The sequence below is a fragment of the Balaenoptera acutorostrata genome, chromosome 4 (genome assembly GCF_949987535.1).
Source record: "Balaenoptera acutorostrata chromosome 4, mBalAcu1.1, whole genome shotgun sequence".
Lineage (NCBI taxonomy): Eukaryota > Metazoa > Chordata > Mammalia > Artiodactyla > Balaenopteridae > Balaenoptera > Balaenoptera acutorostrata.
In genome coordinates this window covers 35194910-35214497 of record NC_080067.1, presented here as the reverse complement: position 1 = coordinate 35214497, position 19588 = coordinate 35194910, and the positions used below count along the sequence as shown (strand labels likewise).

Here is a 19588-nt window from a genome sequence, read left to right as displayed (position 1 = left end):
TATGGTGGGGGGCAGGGGGAACGCTGCTGCTCATGAAATTAAAGCACACTCACTGTTAAAATTTTTGAAACAGAAAAAAAAATTATTCCTCTCTGGAATCCCACTCTCAATGATTACCATGTTGCGACTTGACTTGTTTTGAAGAGGTCTTTTCTTAACCAGTTCTCTTCTTTGACAGCAGCCTTAACAGAAGGTTTAATTCAATTCAGAAAGTAACAAATAGCTAACAATTATGGAGCATTTATGACATCATGCTAAACACCTGACAGGTATTCACTTATTTAATCCTTATGACAGTCCTATAAAGTCAGCCACTATTATCATCATCCCCATTTTACAGATTGACTGACTACAGAATAAAAATACTCCGCTTGAAAATAACTTGCTCTAGTAAATAAGAACCAGGATTCTAATCCAGGCAGTCTGGCCTCAGATCCCTGGCTCTTAACCCATTGCCCTACACTGTCTCTCCTCCAATCCCATTTTCATAAGTAAACTGAAATTTAAGAGATGTTAGGTAATTTGCCCAAGGTCATGGAGCTACGGAGTGGTAGAACTGGAATTCAACCCAGACTGTAACTCCCATTGCTGGAGCTCTTAACTACCTTGCTATATAATCCAATCCATTCACACCACCAACCACTGGGTGTTTCTCTCCTAACTCTGCCCACTGACCCCCACAAACACCTACCAAGCAACGAAATCTCTAACAAATCCCTACAAGCAACGAAATCTCTAACAAATCTCTACAACAGAATCAAAAGGCAGATTGGGAGTAAACAAAAATTGGATTGTTTGACTCTAAAACTACATAAGACGGATACTACTTCTCAATAAGATCATGGCTCAGCTCAAAGCTAACAAGTCATTGTAGCCTACGGACCTCAGAATATTCAACACTGATCTGGTTATTTCTAAAGTATCATGCCCCTGCCAATTCTAAAGCTCCACGTTTCTAGATATGAACTTATATAATTAATAACTTCATATTTCCTTTAAGCGTTAAAGAAAAGAGAAACGATGAGATAAGAGATGAAAAGAGAACGAACTGCTAATTAAAAAAACCCAATAATCTAAAGTTCCAAGGAATAAATGCTATTAAGAGAAAATATGAAGGACTTCCCTGGTGGTCCAGTGGTTAAGACTCTGCACTTCCACTGCAGGGTGCACAGGTTCGATCCCTGGTCAAGGAATTAAGATCCTGCATGCCGCGAGGTGCAGCCAAAAAAAATTAAAATTAAAAAAAAAAAAAAAAAAGAAAGAAAAAATATGAAAGAACTAAATCTCCAAGGAAAAGCTATTAATCAACTCAAATATTTATTGAATTCCTACTGTGTAACTCTTCCTAGGTACCAGAAACATAAAGTTTAGTAAGACACAGTCCTGCCTCCCAGGTACCCATGATCTAAGGGGCTTACTGACTAGTCAGCAACACACTATACAGTAGCATCTCCATATCCTCTTAAAACTCACCAACCAGTTGGATAAATACTGTTGTCAGGGAATTAACAGTCAAGTGGGAGAATTCAACTGCCAAAAATAAAATCATCTGGCATACCAATAGCATGACTGAAACTGACTTTACCTTTTCAAAAGCAACATCCTAACGCCTGTCCAAAATAGAACTAGAATCAACCTGATATCCAACATACTTAAATTTTATTATTACAAACCCAGATTTCAGGGATGTTCTTATTCAGCTAAAAGAGCTAATATTTTCTACCTCTTGAATCACTTCCTTTGAATGATTGTGTTACCACATCTAGTTCCTCTGCCTCAATTTTTAGTTCCCCTTTTTCCCAGTTTCATGACTCCACAGCCCACTTGCCACCAGCTATCTCTGCATTCCTGTCAGCCTCTATTTTTAGTGTCAACATAAAGACCAGATTTAAGCAGCTCTCAGGGTTAGTTCCTTCACTAGATGACAACATACATTCCACACCTACCTGCCTGAGGCACAGGGAACACTGCTGGCAGGGACTGATTGTTCTTCTATATCTTTTTGTTTTGTATCTACATTAAAAAATACAACTTAGGCAGTCACACACACTGCTCAAGGGAGTGAGTGAAAGATGATGAGAATGTTAATTATAAAGAAGATAACAAAGATAAAACATTTATTATGTGTCAGGTACTGTTCTAAGCAGTTTACCTTATTTAATCATCACTACAACACTCCAGTTTACAAATTAAAAAACGGAGGTACTTATAGTGACTAAGAAATTTGATCCATATCACATAGCTAGTCAAGTTCCCAGAGCAGTTCACTGAAAATCATTTAACCCATCACGTAGCTGAACCATAGAATAACAGTTCACTTCAGGTGAAAAAGAAAGAAGACAAGGAGTGGCAGATGTTAGAATCAACAGAGGAAAAAAGAGAGAAGGAAAGAAAACAAAGGAGAAAAGAGAGACAAGGAGAACTCCATTCCCTGTTCAGTCTATAAATCCTCTACCTCATTTCAAAAGTCATCCTAAGACTATTCCAAGGACTTCGGGGACCAATTTAGAGACGAGATTTGAATAGCAATGGACTCAGTCCTTTAAAAGTTCTACTTCCACTCCATCTCAAAAAGATCCAGACTATTCTAGAAAAATCTAATCAACCAGTTTCCTACTAAAGAGGGTAACAGAGGGTGAGAAATCTCATAGGGATTAGATTTGCTATGCCTTCAAAAAGCTATGGTTTAGAAACCAGCCTGGGTCTCTCAAGTTCTACAATGATTCTAGGCCCTTCCACAAGTGCTACATGAAAAAGCATGGCTGAGGACCACATTAAGCTTTGGTCAGCAACAATTCTGGCCCTTCTATTTCTCACCTAATGTCATTAAGCAAATCGCTTGCACCCAGAAAGAAAAACCAGTAAATCCTTTGCATAGTACCTAGAGTATAGGCACACACACACACATATCACACGTACAGATACAGTTAATTCTTCTTTTCTAGCTTCACATAAATGAGAAATAGGAAATATATACACTTCCTAGTGTAGAGGACAGTAAGACAGTAGCCCAGAAAGGACTACAAAGGTTTTGAGGAGCAACCTTCTTCTCTAAAAACTCTGCTGTCCACCATCAAACATAAGGCCATTATGCTGCCTGCATCTGCCTCACAAGATCGGGTGTTGCTCCAGGACCTTGCTTCAGACATACATCATGGGAGACTTACAGAGGAATATCCAAGCCCCAACTCTCCCATCCTTTCCCCAAGTTCAGAGGACTTGGCTTAAGTACCTACTGTTAAGGATTGAATGCTTGTGTCCCCCCAAAATTCATATATTGAAGCCCTAAGGAAATGTGATCGTCCTAGGAAGTGAGGTCTTTGGGAGGTAATTAGGTTTAGGTGAGGTTATGAGGGTGGAGTCGCCATGATGGGATTTATGTCCTTATGAGAAGAGGAAGATAGACTAGAGCTTCCTGCTTCTGTCACCACGTGAGGACACAGCAGCAAGGTGGCCATCTGTAAGCCAGGAAGAGGGCCTTCACCAAGAACCAAATCTGCTGGCACCTGGATCTCGGACTTCCCAGGCTCCAGAACTGACCATATGGAGGAAATGTCTGAGGAAATGGTGAAATGAAAGAGATAATTTGTTAACTTGGCTGAAAGGCTACACAGTTGGTCTGCAAGTTTTTTCAAACTGTCACAAATCTAAAAAAAAAAAAAAATCCCAATATATCACTGGAAAAAATTTTCATGTAAGTGGACCCACGCAGTTCAAACCTGTGTTGTTCAAGGGTCGACTGTATAAAGAAAACTCCAGGCTCAAAGTGGATCGATGGCAGAAAACCAGAGTGAACAGTCTGGATGGAAGCCAAGCTCTCAAGATTAAAAAGTCAAAAAAAAAAAAAAAAAAGTCAAGATGGAAGGAAAAACTCATCAGGTTTTTGGTGACCCTCAGCAGAATTCGTCCAAATGGAAGCCTGTCCAATAAGAAGAGCAAATCCACGGGTCTGTGAGGAACCGTTATACCAATTTCCATAGTGGCTGCACCATTTTATATTCACACCAACAATGCCAAGGGTTCCAGTTTCTCCACATTTGTCAATACTTATTTTCTCATTTTTGGTAACAGCCATCCTAATGGCTATGAAATGATATCTCATTGTGGTTTTGATGTGCATTTCTCTAATGATTAGTGATTTGAACATTTTTTCTTGTGCTTACTGGCCATTTGTACATCTTCTTTGGAGAACTGTCTATTCAATTTTTTTGTCCATGTTTAAATCTAGTTGTTTATTTTTTGTTGTTGCTAAATAGTAGGAGTTCTTTATATATTCTAGATGTTACCCCCTAATTAGATATATGATTTGCAAATATTTTCTCCCATTCCATGGGTTTCCTCTTCACTCTCTTGATATGTTCTTTGAATGCACAAACGTTTTAAATTTTGATGTAGTCCAATTTATCTATTTTTTTCTTTTTTTGCCTGTGCTTTTGGTGTTATATCCAAGAAATCACTGCCAAATCCAAACTCATGAAGCTTTTCCCATATGTTTTCTCCTAAGTGTTTTTTTAGTATTAGCTCTTATGTTTAGGTCTTTGATTCACTTTAAGTTAATCTTTTGTATATGGTGTAAGGTAAGAGCTCAACTTCATTCTTTCGCATGTGAATATTCAGTTTTCCTGGCACCGTTTGCTGAACAAATATGGAACACTTTACAAATTTCCATGTCATACTTGTGCAGGGGCCATGCTCATCTTCTCTATATCATTCCAATTTTAGTTTATGTGCTGCCAAAATGAGCATTAGATGTCTTTCAAAATTAAAATTATCTTTGGGATTTCTCAAAGAGCCCCTGGAAAATCACAATGATTTATACATTTATCTTATAAAAAGAGAGATGCCAGAAATATTTTAGGTTACTTTGATATACTTCATATTCATGAACTAGCTCATCACTATATAAGGAATTCATGAGCATTATCAAATGAAAAGATAATTTTGTACAGATTAAATGTTATTCATATAAAATTTTCTGAGATTGTACATCATGCAAAATAAACTGACAGGGTCAAGAGATCTGTTAATGTCTTCATTGTCCATGATGTAATCTAAACCAAGCAAAAGTATTAATAAAACTCTTAAGAAAGGAAAAGAAAAGAGATAAGACCATTATGTTTCTCTTCTGGCTCATTAATGTTAACTTTAGGTTGAAATTTTCTATGGACATCTTGTACAATTTTTTAAAATATCACTATCAGAGTCATTACAGATATACCAATTACCAAGAAAAACAGTAAGATTCTACATAAAACACACAGCATTTAAATATATGTGCTCATCAGCACTCAAGACAGCACACTCTCAAGAGCAACATTTATCACACACTTATTGTACATGAGATCTTATTAAATATCAAGCAATAAAATAACGAGCAAGGTCCCCCACTTTCAAGTAACAGCTATGCACGTGCACCTGTATGTTTGTAAACACTTTGTAAGATTCCATTATTTTGTTATTGTATAACACTCCATCATTTAGGTCTTTTTAAAACCTTTTCTTTTAAGGGATGTTTTTAGACATGAATAAATTTTACCGTTTAAATTTACTTACTGCTAAAATGTCCGCTTCTACAGGCAGTAGGTTTAGGAATGCAAAGAGCTGGACAGTCAAGATGGTATAGACTTGTGTGGCCGACAGCATGAGCATCCCGATGGAGAGCAGCATCTCGCTGTAAAATCACCTGGAAGACAAGTAGATGAGTAACAATAAGTTCTGGTGCACTGTCCCTGAAAATAAGTTATTTGATATATTAGTTCCTGATGTCCAAAAATATCTCTTACATGCTCTTACAAAAATACCTCTTACAAACATGGATTAAGATTAAAATGAAACTTGTACTTCAAAAGCGTAATTGTTTACACAGATTTGGACATTTAGGTAAACACCCAGTGTTAGTCAATACCTACACAACTCATGGTGACTAAGTTCTATGTTTTAGTCACAAAATAAAGATCCTCCCACAGTTCTCAGTTTATAGCACAGCTTGTCTACCAACTCAATTATGGGACAAGCAAGATTTCAATCAAAATAATGATTAAAAAATGCACAAGCACCTTTGATTTAAAATTTTTTACAAAGAATTTTATAATTTGTAAATTTACTTTTTATTTATTCTTGAATATTGTACCCACATTGGAGAATACTTTTTAAAAATGGCCATTTATTATAAAGTAATACTTTTTGCCCTTTTCCTCCTAGCAATATATACACACCTTTTTGCCTCTCTACATCCCAATGGCAATAGTGCAGCTACCTCTCCCAACCTCATCCAATTCTCTACGTGAATCCCTATCTATCTTACAGAAAAAAGATACCATGAAAGAACTCAATGTTAACCGAATAAGTAACAAAATTCTCATTGGTAAGCCTCAACCAATTGTATAAACATACTTCTTAAATGGTGAGAATGAAGTTTACAAAGACAAGGGCCTTTATAATGAATTATTTCATTAAATACCACAAATTCATGTAATAGCAATTTGGATGATGATTGCTGTTGGTAAAGCTCTGGACTTAGAGACTACCAGAGAGACTCACACTGACTCTTTGACACACACTGAAAGAGAAATACCCTTGAATAATTTCTGAACTACCATCTTACAAAGCCATTAATAACAGAGATGAAATAAAGGTGAAAATACGTTAAAAATAGATTTATTGCAGAGACAGAAAGTAAATTAGTGGTTGCCTGGGGATGGGAGTAAGAATCAGGGAGAGAGGGGGGACAAAGAGAAATGGGAATGACTACTCATGGAAATGGGGTTTCTTTTCGGGATGATGAAAATGTTCTAAAATTAGATTGTGCCAATGATTGCACAACTCTATAAATAAACTAAAAATCACTACACTTTTTACTTTAAATGGGTAAATTTTATGGTGTATATCTCAATAAAGCTGTTTTTAAAATGCACAGATTTGTTGGTATTAGTTTCTTAGGTAAAATACATTTTATAATACAGCTCTGTTGAGAAAAGAGTTAACACAGAAGGTCTGAGACTGCTATCCTTAGAAAGGCCTGCTTGCAAGGTTGGCCCTTCACTGGCATCTGAGAACTTAGACTTCAGGAGGTTTCCCATCCTTCTCTGATAAGAACAGCTCATTGTGCCTAAATTCTGCAAACAATGTGGTTTATGTTGAATACCTACTTTCTTTCTGGGAGTCTGAAACTTTGGTATATGCTAGGTGGAGGGCGCCTACCTGAATAGCCCCCAGTATAAACCCTGGGCACTGAATCTCTAATGAGCTCCCCTGCTAGACATTCCACATGTGTCATCATAACTCACTGCTGAGAAATTAAGCATATCCCCTGTGACTCCACTGAGAGAGACTCTTAAAAGCTCACACCTGGTTTTCTCTGGATTTTACCCCATGCGCCTTTTCCCTTTGCCAACTCTGCTTTGTATCTTTTCACTGTAATAAATCATAGTCATGAGTACAATCATATGCTGAGTCCTGTAAGTCCTTCTAGTGAATCACTGAACTTGGGGGTGGTCTTGGGGACCCCCATCATAACCACATTATACAATTTCTAGGCCGAAATCATACCATAAAAACATATAAATCCTTATAAAACAAGGTATAGTTGCTACTAAATTTTGTTAGAAAAAATAAATACACAGTATATTGACCACTGACCTGTTTGGGAAACTTAACCTGAATAAGAACTATGACTTCCCTTGTAAAGTTTTGGAATTCCCAGCTAACTCTAGGGGAGGGAGATGAACTGAGAGTTTAGAGGTGAAATAACTCTTAAGGATAGGAATGATAATCATCACAACAACTATAATTGACCACTTACTAACCAGGCATTGCTCTAAGCATGTTATTGAATTTAAGTCATCTAATCCTAACAACACCCTATAAGGTATCATTTCATAAGTTGGGGAAAACTCAGGCCCTATTAAGTAACTTGTCCAAGATCAAATAATGAATAATAGCAGAGCCAGTATTCAAACCCAGGCAATCTGCCTCGGAAGTCTACATGCTAAAGCCCAAATGAAAATAGCATCAATATCCAAGGTTGATGTCTAAAAGGTAGAGTAATGGACCTACGCTTACACGGGTACTCAAGGGCTTCAAACCAATGTTCATGGCACAGCAGCCACTGGAGTATTCACTTCTTTTGCTGTGTGTGTGTGTGTGTGTGTGTGCGTGTGCGTGTGCGTGTGTGTGTGTGTGTGTGTACTTAGTAATATGCAGTGGGTTTTGGTCATACTTTTTATTGCCTTTTTAAAAATAACACATTCAGGACTTTTTAAAGTCTCTATTTACAAAACTAATTCTTGTTCACTGTAGAAAATGTGTGAAAAATTAAAATCACTCATAATCACCAAATAAAAGAATAACCAGTGTCCATATTTTGATGTATAACCTCCCATTCTTTTAGTTATGTGTAAATTCAAATGTATATTTAGCAAAATTGGGATACACTATACATGTTGTTTTGTTAACTATTCTCTTCACTTACTGTATTATGAATATTTTTCTAATTACCAAATTTGAAAAAATTAAAACTTTCAAACCCTGTACCATAACATCCTCTCAAGAACCCTTACAGACAGCAGTCCATGAGACCCGCTAGGGCTTCCACCTCTTTCAAACACTACTTTTTAAAAAAATCTATCTCATATACTGGGTTCCCATATATGACTTTGATATACAAAATGAAAACTACTGGTCTAAAACAGGATGTATAATGACCACATGATATTTCGTATAAATGTTCTATAATGGATTTATTGGAATCCCTATTGTTGGAGATTGAATTTGCTTCTTCTTATAAACTCTGTAATAAATATTCTTATAGTTAAACCTTACAGGTACATCCTTAATTTTTTTAGATTAAAGTCACAGAAGTGAGTGGTAGTACTATAACTGTGGTAAGAATTATGAGATCTAGTATTAGACAGACCTAAGTTTATATCTCAGCACTGCCACATGCTAACAGTGTGATTCTGCGGCAAAATTATTAAATTGCTTCATCTGTAAAAGGAGATTATTTAGGATTTAAAAGACAACTGTGGTGAAAAAATACAAAAATGCATATAAGGACTTAACACAACAGTGAAGTACAGGAGGAAAAGAGTTTGGGTGGTGATGCCAGTAGATGAGAGAAAATACAGAAGGAGAACTACAGTTAGTGGAAGTGAGAGCAATTTGGGAATTTTTTCACTTAATGTTTGTAAAACATTCTAGTGGACATGTAAACAGTGATAAACAGAAGTCAGGAGCTCTACTAAGGCATAAAAGAGATTTAGGAATCATCAACAAATAGGTGATAACTAAAGTGATCTTAATGTAAAAGTAAAAATTAAAAAGAGAAGAGAGCTAAAGAAAACTCTGAATATCTAAATTTAAGTAGAAAGGGAAAGCAGAGAAAAGAAAGTGAGAAAGAGATTGATTTCACAAAAACCAAGAAAAAAAAAGAACTTTAAAATGAATGTGGGGGAAGGAAGGCAGTTAGTCAACAGAAGTAAATGTTGGAGAAGCTGCAAAAAGGTCTACAATTTTCACATTTTAAGAGTCTGTCCAGGGAATTCCCTCGCGGTCCAGTGGTCAGGACTCTGCGCTTTCACTGCGGAGGGCCCGGGTTTGACCACTGGTCGGGGAACTAAGATCCCACGTGCCGCGCAGTGTGGCAAAAAAGAAAAATTGTTTAAAAAAAGAAAAAGAGTCTGTCCAAACTAAACAATTTAAATTTCCAGTAATCGAACAGGTGCCCTTGCTCTTGCTCTGATCAACTCACTGTTTCAAGAATGCACCCTGCTGTTGCCAGCACTAAATCTTCATTCGTGTATTATCCAGAAAATAAAATATACTCTACCTACAAAGAAAAATTTAGGGAAAAACTATGAATCCTATAAAATTGCATGCAAAATTTTATGTATGTATAGATACATGCAGTTTCTTGAAAAAGGTCCATGGTTGTTAATGCAGTCTCCAAAAAAAGCACAATAGGGTTTTTTTTGTTGTTAAATCTTCCCTTCTCCAAGAAGTTTTCTGGAAGGAAAGGTTAACAAGCTTAAATCCTTTGTTACTTTCTCCCAGCACTTAAACTACTGGGTTGGGATAAATATAGACTGTCAACTGTATCACTAGGCAACATTATTTATTGTAAAAATGACTTTCTAATTGGTGAAAACTGTAAAGACTGCATGTAGGTTAACTGTAAAAATCCTTGAGAGACACCAAGCAGGTTTCTAGAGATGTATCCATTGCCACCATCTCTGATCATATCTAATTTTGCCTTCTATTTGACAAAATTCTACTATTAATTATAAACAAACATTTTATATGAAATTAGCTACTTGACTCTGTCTAAACGGTTTTCCAACTCGCAAATTCTCATTCTACTTTCCATCAGTCTATATCACCTAAGACGTATTCTTGCCAAAATTATTTTAACGCAGTTCTAACAAGCCTTTAGCTCTAACTTCAAGTTTACAAGAAATACATGGAATAGAATTAAATAAGTAAAATAAGATGGATGTGTTACTTGAGGGCATTGCACCAATTTCTATAAAATTAAATGGAATAAACAAAACAGTGTAGGGGGACAGAATGGGAGAACAGCATGAGACTGTTGTACATTAAAAGAGATAAAAAACATTACATCCAAATGCCAAACACAGGTTCAAGCAAACCAACAATAAAAATACAATTTAGGAACAAGAGGGACAATGTGAATGTAGTCTAGATATTAGATAAATTTTTTAAAATAATTGTTGATTTTCTTAGGTATGATGACAGTTTTGTGGTCATATGAGGAAGTCCCTATTTCTAGAGCTGCCTACTGAAATGCTTAGGAATGAAATGCCATGATATCTGTAATTTACTTTAAAATTCTCCAGCCAAAAAAAAAAAATAAACCAAAACACTAATCAACGTTAAATCTAGGAGAAGATTATATTGAGGTTCATTATACTATTTCTCTACTTTTCTAGATGTTTGATAATTTGTATAATAAGTTTTATTAATTCAGTGAAGAAATAACTGTTTTAACTCTTCAGTGACCTTTTTTTAGAAGGCCTTCAGCCTCATTTTTTTTAATATGGTATAATACATACAACATAAAATTTACCATTTTAAACATTTTTAAGTGTAAAGTTTAGGTTAGTGACATTAACTATATTCAAATTGTTGTGCAACCATCACCACCATCCATCTGCAGAACTTTTTCCTCTTCCCAAAGTGACACTCTGTACCCATTAAATACTAATGTCCCATTCCCCCTCCCCCTAGCCTCCAAGCAACCACTATTCTACTTTCTATCTCTATGAATTTGACTACTCTATATCAGGTGACTGATATAAGTGGAATCACTTTATGTCTATTTATGTCTGGCTTATTTCACTTAGCATGTCTTTAAGATTCATCCACACTGTAGAATATGTCAGAATTTCCTTCTTTTTTCAGGCTGAATAATATTCCATTATATGTACTTACCACATTTTGTTTATCCACTTATCCGTCAATGGATGCTTTGGTTACTGCCACCTTTTGGCTACTGTGAACAACGCTGCTTTGAACATGGGTGTACAAATATCTGAGTCCCTGCTTCTTTTGGGTATATATCCAGAAGTGAAATTGCTGGATTATATGGTAATTCTATATTCAATTTATTTGAGGAATCACATACCATTTTCCACAACAGCCGCACCATTTTACATTCCCACCAGCAACACACAAGGGTTCCAATTTCTTCATATCCTCAACAGCACTTCTTATTTTCTGTTTGATAACAGCCACAGTAATGGAGTGGTATCTCATTGTGGCTTTGATTTGCACTTCTCTAATGATTAGTGATGCTGACCTCTTTTCATATGCTTATTAGCCTTTTGTATATCTTCAATGGAGAAATAATTATTCAAATCCATTGCCCATTTTTTAAATTGAAATATAGTTGATTTACAGTGTTGTGTTAGTTTCTAGTACAGCAAAGTGATTCGGATGTGTGTGTGTGTGTATGTATATTCTTTTTTCTGATTATTTTCCATTATAGGTTATTACAAGATAGTGAATATAGTTTGCTGTATAGCCCTATACCGTAGGACCTTGTTGTTTATCTGTTTTATATATAGTAGTGTGTATATGTTAATCCCAAACTCCTAAGTTATCCCTCCCCCTCTACCCTTCCCTTTTGGTAACCATAAGTTTGTTTTCTATGTCTTTGAGTCTATTTCTGTTTTGTAAATAAGTTCATTTGTATCATTTTTTTTTTAGATTCCACATATAAGTGGTATCATATGATATTTGTCTTTCTCTGACTTACTTCACTTAGTATGATAATCTCTAGGTCCATCCATGTAGCTGCAAATGGCATTATTTCATTCTTTTTCTGGCTGAGTAATATTCCATTTGTGTGTGTGTGTGTGTGTGTATACGTACACATATATATATATATATACATATATATATATATATACACACACACACCACATCTTCATTATCCATTCATCTGTCGATGACACTTAGGTTGCTTCCATGTCTTGTCCGTTGCCCATTTTTAATCAGGTGGTGGTTATTGTTGAGTTTTGAAAGTTCTTTATATATTCTGCATATATTTCCCTTATGATATATATGATTAAAAAATATTTTCACCAATTCCATGGGTTGTCTTTTCACTATGCATAGTGTCCTTCAATACCCAAGTTTTTAATTTTGAGGAACCAACTCTTGATTTTGTTAATTTTCTACTGGCCTTGTGAATTTGAGAACCTTTGAACTGGGGCTGGTACATGTGGTTATCCATATGGCTTAAGGGCACAGATGCCAGTTACTCATCTAATGCTGTTCTGGTAATTGCAAAATTTAAAAACTTCCCCAAGCAGCAGAGTAAATCCTAACCTCACATTTAAGTTTGTGACAATACCATGCAACTCATCTACACAAAACTACATTTTAAACTTCATTTTACAGATGGGGATGCATTTAGTAAGTGTTTAAGACCAACATTACTTTCAGGAATTTGCTTTCCAAATAATCTTTAATTCTGAAGATGACTCACATTCTGACATCAGCTAGTTCAGTACCAAATAACACTCATAAAACAGCTAACCATTGCCATAAGAAAGCCTCTGAATAAGCTCATATTCCATTGGTTCTCAAGCTACTCTTGTGTATCACTGGGATTTCAAAAACTTGACCAAAATGCCCCACTGCTAAAATAATGGTAATCTTTTCCTAATTTGAAAAAAGATTTAATAGGTAGTAATTTCAATTTATTTTTCTCCATAAATGTATCTTATACTACAAAATACATCAAAAAAATATGTACTATAGAAAGCATTAACAGAAAAAAAATACCTGAACAGCTAGTTAACTATTTTAGTGTAAAATTTATAATAGCCAAATCACATTGCATTTAATAGATGATTTTTTTTTTACAAATGTGCTCATGGTCATGTATGTTTATTACATATATAGGGTACTATAAAATTTCCTCCAAAACAGTGTTCTCAATTCATACAAGTGACTATATCAATAACTTCATAGTACTCCTTAAAAAGCATCATGATTTCCAAGAGTTCAACTGAGAACTACTAATATATACTACACTTAAGTTTCCATAAAGCATAGTTTTTTTGGTTTTTTTTGGTTTTAAGTATTTGTTTATTTATTTATTTATGACTGTGTTGGGTCTTCGTTTCTGTGCGAGGGCTTTCCCTAATTGTGGCAAGCGGGGGCCACTCTTCATCGCAGTGCACGGGCCTCTCACTATCGCAGCCTCTCTTGTTGTGGAGCACAGGCTCCAGACGCGCAGGCTCAGTAACTGTGGCTCACAGGCCCAGCTGCTCCACAGCACGTGGGATCTTCCCAGACCAGGGCTTGAACCCGTGTCCTCTGAATTGGCAGGCAGACTCTCAACCACTGCGCCACCAGGGAAGCCCAAGCACAGTTTTTAATGCTTTTAAAGAAACGGTTGAGAGACTGTCATGAGGAAAAGTGAAATAAAACCGACAACAGGGCTTAACTTTTTAAGCAAAAATAAGATACCCAATAGTTCTTTGCAAAGAAACTGAAGATTGCCCAGCTAATTTCCCTAACATGAAGCCATCTAAACTAAAAAAAATCCTCATCTAAGATGTTTTACTTTTACTGTCAACCAATTTTTTTCAGATTCCACAATTTGATTTTTCCAACAAATGAAATAAGCAAAATTTTAATTTTAAAAGGTTAGCAAACAGGTTTCTCCAAAACATCAATTCTTTCCAACCTCTGAGACTCATACAAACTATTCTCAATGTTTAGTGTGTACCCTGATCCCAAAACCAGACAAGGACAACACACACGCAAAAAAAATTATAGGCCAATATCTCTGATGAACATAGATGCAAAATCCTCAACAAAATACTAGCAAACTGAATACAACAACACTTTAAAGGATAATCATAATCAAGTAGAATTTGTTTCAGGGATGCAAGGATAGTTCAACATTCACAAATCAATGTGATACATGACATTAACAAATGAAGATAAAAACCATGTGATCATTTCAACAGATGCAGAAAAAGCATTTGACAAGATTGAACACCCATTCATGTAAAAACTCTCAATAAAATGGGTATAGAAGCAACGTACCTCAACATAATAAAGGCCATATACAACAAACCCACAACTAACATCACACTCAACAGTGAGAAACTGAAAGCTATCCCTCTAAATTGTGGAATAAGACAAGGATGCCCACTCTTGCCACTCTTATTCAACATAGTACTGGAAGTCCTAGCCAGAGCAATTAGGCAAGAAAAAGAAATAAAAGGCACCCAAATGGGAAGAAGTAAAACTGTCACTAATTGCAGATGACATGATTTTATATATAAAAAACCCTAGGGGACTTCCCTGGCAGTCCAGTGGTTAAGACTTCACCTTCCAATGCAGGGGGTGCAGGTTCGATCCTGGTTGGGGAGCTAAGATCTCACATGCCTCGTGGCCAAAAAACCAAACCATAAAACAGAAGCCATATTATAACAAATTCAATAAAGACTTAAACAATGGTCTACATCAAAAAAAAAAAAAAAATCTTAAAAAAATATCCTAAAGACTCCACCAAAAAACTATTAAAAATAATGAACTAATACAATAAAGTTGCAGAGTACAAAATCAATATGTGAAAATCTACTGCACTTCTATACACTAAAAACAAATTAGCAGAAAGAGAAATTAAGAGAACAATCCAATTTACAAACACAACAAAAAGAATAAAATACCTAGGAATAAATTTAACCAAGAAAGCGAAAGACCTGTACACTGAAAAACACTGTTGAATGAAACTGTAGACACAAAGAAATGAAAATATATTCCATGCTCATGGACTGAAAAAACTAACATTTTTAAAAGGTTCATATTATCTAAAGCAGTCTACAGATTCAATGCAATCTCTATCAAATCCCAAGGATATTTTTCACAGAAATAGAACAAAAAATCCTAAAATTATATGGAACCACAAAAGACTGCAAATAGCCAAAGCAATTCTGAGTAAAAGAACAAAGCTGGAGACATCACGCTCCCTAATTTCAAATTATAATACAAAGCAATAGTAACCAAACAGCATAGTACTGACAGAAAAACAGACATAGATTAACGGAACAGAGCTGAGAGCCCAAGAACAACGCCATACCTACATGCACAATTAATTTATGACAAAGGAGCAGAGAACCACAATGGAGAAAGAATAGTCTCTTCAATAAATGTTGGGAAAACCAGACAGCCATATGGAAAAAAATGAAACTAGACCACTATCTCATACCATACACAAAAATCATCTCAAAATAGATTAAAGACTTAATATAAGACCTAAAACCATAAAACTCAACAGAAGAAAACATAGGCACTGCACTGTTTAATATCACCCTTAGCAATATCTTTCTGAGTATGTCTCCTCAGGCAAACGAAACAAACAAAAACAAATGGTACTACATCAAACTAAAAAGCTTCTGCACAGCAAAGGAAATCACCTCTAAAATGAAAAGACAACCTAGTGAATGGGAAAATATATTTGCAAATCATACGTCGGATAAGGGGTTAATATACAAAATATATAAAGAACTCATAAAACTCAATAGCAAAAACCCAAACAACCCAATGTAAAAATGAGCACAGGATTTGAAACGTCAATTTTCCAAAGAAGACACACAGATGGCCAAAAGGCACTAAAAAGATAATCAACATCACTATTAGGGAAGTGCAAATCAAAACCACAATGAGGAGACTACGAACCAAGATGGCGGAGTAGAAGGACGTGCTCTCACTCCTTCTTGCGAGAACACCAGAATCACAACTAGCTGCTGGACAGTCATCGACAGGAAGACACTGGAACTCACCAAGAAAGATACCCCACATCCAAAGACAAAGGAGAAGCCACAATGAGACGGTAGGAGGGGCACAGTCAGAGTAAAATCAAATCCCATAACTGGTGGGTGGGTGACTCACAGACTGCAGAACACTTATACCACAGAAGTCCACCCACTGGAGTGAAGGTTCTGAGCCCCACGTCAGGCTTCCCAACCTGGGGGTCTGGCAATGGGAGGAGGAATTCCTAGAGAATCAGATTTTGAAGCCTAGTAGGATTTGATTGCAGGACTTCGACAGGACTGGGGGAAACAGAGACTCCACTCTTGGAGAGCACACACAAAGTAGTGTGCGCATCGGGACCCAGGGGAAGGAGCAGTGACCACAGGGGAGACTGAACCAGACCTACCTGCTAGTGTTGGAGGGTCGCCTGCAGAGGGGGGCGGTGGCTGTGGCTCACCGTGGGGACAAGGACACTGGCAGCAGAAGTTTGGGAAGTACTCCTCGGTGTGAGCCCTCCCAGCGTCTGTCAGTAGCCCCACCAAAGAGCCCAGGTAGGTTCCAGTGTTGGGTTGCCTCAGGCTAAACAACCAACGGGGAAGGAAGCCAGTCCCACCCATCAGCAGTCAAGCGGATTAAAGTTTTACTGAGCTCTGCCCACCAGAGCAACAGTAAGCTCTACCCACCACCAGTCTCTCCCATCAGGAAACTGACACAAGCCTCTTAGATAGCCTCATCCACCAGAGGGCAGACAGGAGAAGAAAGAAGAACTAAAATCCTGCAGCATGTGGAACAAAAACCACATTCACAGAAAGATAGACAAGATGAAAAGACAGAGGGCTATGTACCAGATGAAGGAACAAGATAAAACCCCAGAAAAACAACTAAATGAACTGGAGATAGGCAAATTTCCAGAAAAAGAATTCAAAATAATGATAGTGAAGATGATCCAGGACCTCGGAAAAAGAATAGAGGCAAAGATCAAGAAGATGCAAGAAATGTTTAACAAAGACCTAGAAGAATTAAAGAACAAACAAACAGAGATGAACAATACAGTAATTGAAATGAAAACTACACTGGAAGGAATCAATAGCAGAATAACTGAGGCAGAAAAACGGGTAAGTGACCTGGAAGACAGAATAGTGGAATTCACTGCTGCGGAACAGACTAAAGAAAAAAGAATGAAAAGAAATGAAGACAACCTAAGAGACCTCTGGGACAACATTAAACGCAACAACATTCTCATTAGGGATCCCAGAAGAAGAAGAGAGAGAGAAAGCACCCAAGAAAATATTTGAAGAGATTATAGTCGAAAACTTCCCTAACATGGGAAAGGAAATAGCCACCCAAGTCCAGGAAGCGCAGAGAGTCCCATACAGGATAAACCAAAGGAGAAACACACCGAGACACACAGTAATCAAATTGGCAAAAAGTAAAGGCAAAGAAAAATTATTGAAAGCAGCAAGGGAAAAACGACAAATAACATACAAGGGAACTCCCATAAGGTTAACAGCTGATTTCTCAGCAGAAACTCTACAAGCCAGAAGGGAGTGGCATGATATACTTAAAGTGATGAAAGGGAAGAACCTACAACCAAGATTACTGTACCCGGCAAGGGTCTCATTCAGATTCGATGGAGAAATCAAAAGCATTACAGACAAGCAAAAGCTAAGAGAATTCAGCACCACCAAACCAGCTCTACAACAAATGCTAAAGGAACTTCTCTAAGTCGGAAACACAAGAGAAGAAAAGGACCTACAAAAACAAACCAAAAACAATTAAGAAAACAGTCATAGGAACATACATACCGATAATTACCTTAAACGTGAATGCATTAAATGCTCCAACCAAAAGACAAAGGCTCACCCAACGGATACAAAAACAAGACCCATATATATGCTGTCTACAAGAGACCCACTTCAGACGTAGGGACCCATACAGACTTAAAGTGAGGGGATGGAAAAAGATATTGCATGCAAATGGAAATCAAAAGAAAGCTGGAGTAGCAATACTCATATTAGATAAAATAGACTTTAAACTAAAGAATGTTACAAGAGACAAGGAAGGACACTACATAATGATCAAGGGATCAAGCCAAGAAGAAGATATAACAATCATAAATATATATGTACCCAACATAGGAGCACCTCAATACATAAGGCAACTGCTAACAGCTCTAAAAGAGGAAACCGACAGTTACACAATAATACTGGGGGATTTTCACACGTCACTTACAGCAATGGATAGATAATCCAAAATGAAAATAAATAAGGAAACAGAAGCCTTAAATGACACAATAGACCAGATAGATTTAATTGATATTTATAGGACATTCCATCCAAAAACAGCAGATTACACTTTCTTCTCAAGTGCACATGGAACATTCTCCAGGATAGATCACATGTTGGGTCACAAATCAAGCCTCAGTAAATTTAAGAAAATTGAAATCATATCAAGCATCTTTTCTGACCACAACGCTATGAGATTAGAAATGGATTACAGTGGAAAAAAAGTAAAAAACACAAGCACATGGAAGCTAAGCAATATGTTACTAAATAACCAAGAGATCACTGAGGAGATCAAAGAGGAAATCAAAAAATACCTGGAGACAAATGACAATGAAAACACGACGATCCAAAACCTATGGGATGCAGCAAAAGCAGTTCTAAGAGGGAAGTTTATAGCTATACAAGCCTACCTCAAGAAACAAGAAAAATCTCAAATAAACAATCTAACCTTACACCTAAAGGAACTAGAGAAAGAAGAACAAACAAAACCGAAAGTTAGCAGAAGGAAAGAAATCATAAAGATCAGAGCAGAAATAAATGAAATAGAAACAAAGAAAACAATAGCAAAGATAAATAAAACTAAAAGGTGGTTCTTTGAGAAGATAAACAAAATTGATAAACCATTAGCCAGACTCATCAAGAAAAAGACGGAGAGGACTCAAGTCAATAAAATCAGAAATGAAAAAGGAGAAGTTACAACAGACACCGCAGAAATACAAAGCATCCTAAGAGACTACTACAAGCAATTCTATGACAATAAAATGGACAACCTGGAGGAAATGGCCAAATTCTTAGAAAGGTATAACCTTCCAAGACTGAACCAGGAAGCAATAGAAAATATGAACAGACCAATCACAAGTAATGAAATTGAAACTGTGATTAAAAATCTTCCAACAAACAAAAGTCCAGGACCAGATGGCTTCACAGGAGAATTCTATCAAACATTTAGAGAAGAGATAATACCCATCCTTCTCAAACTCTTCCAAAAAATTACAGAGGAAGGAACA

General features: G+C 36.5%; 1 protein-coding gene and 1 non-coding gene across 3 annotated transcripts in view; both read right to left on the bottom strand.

Annotated features, from left to right (window-relative positions):
- The window catches only part of RNF13 (ring finger protein 13), a 182064-nt gene that overhangs the window by 106255 nt on the left and 56221 nt on the right, over positions 1–19588 (bottom strand). For both annotated transcript variants that reach the window (XM_057546016.1, XM_007188123.3), the window contains exon 2: positions 5554–5683. In XM_057546016.1, coding sequence (XP_057401999.1) covers positions 5554–5667 — 114 coding nt within the window. In that variant the 5' untranslated portion in view covers positions 5668–5683. The remainder of the gene's footprint in view (positions 1–5553; positions 5684–19588) is intronic.
- On the bottom strand, positions 4640–4746 carry LOC114238605 (U6 spliceosomal RNA). The gene has a single exon (XR_003623928.1). It is a non-coding gene; the product is annotated as a U6 spliceosomal RNA (small nuclear RNA).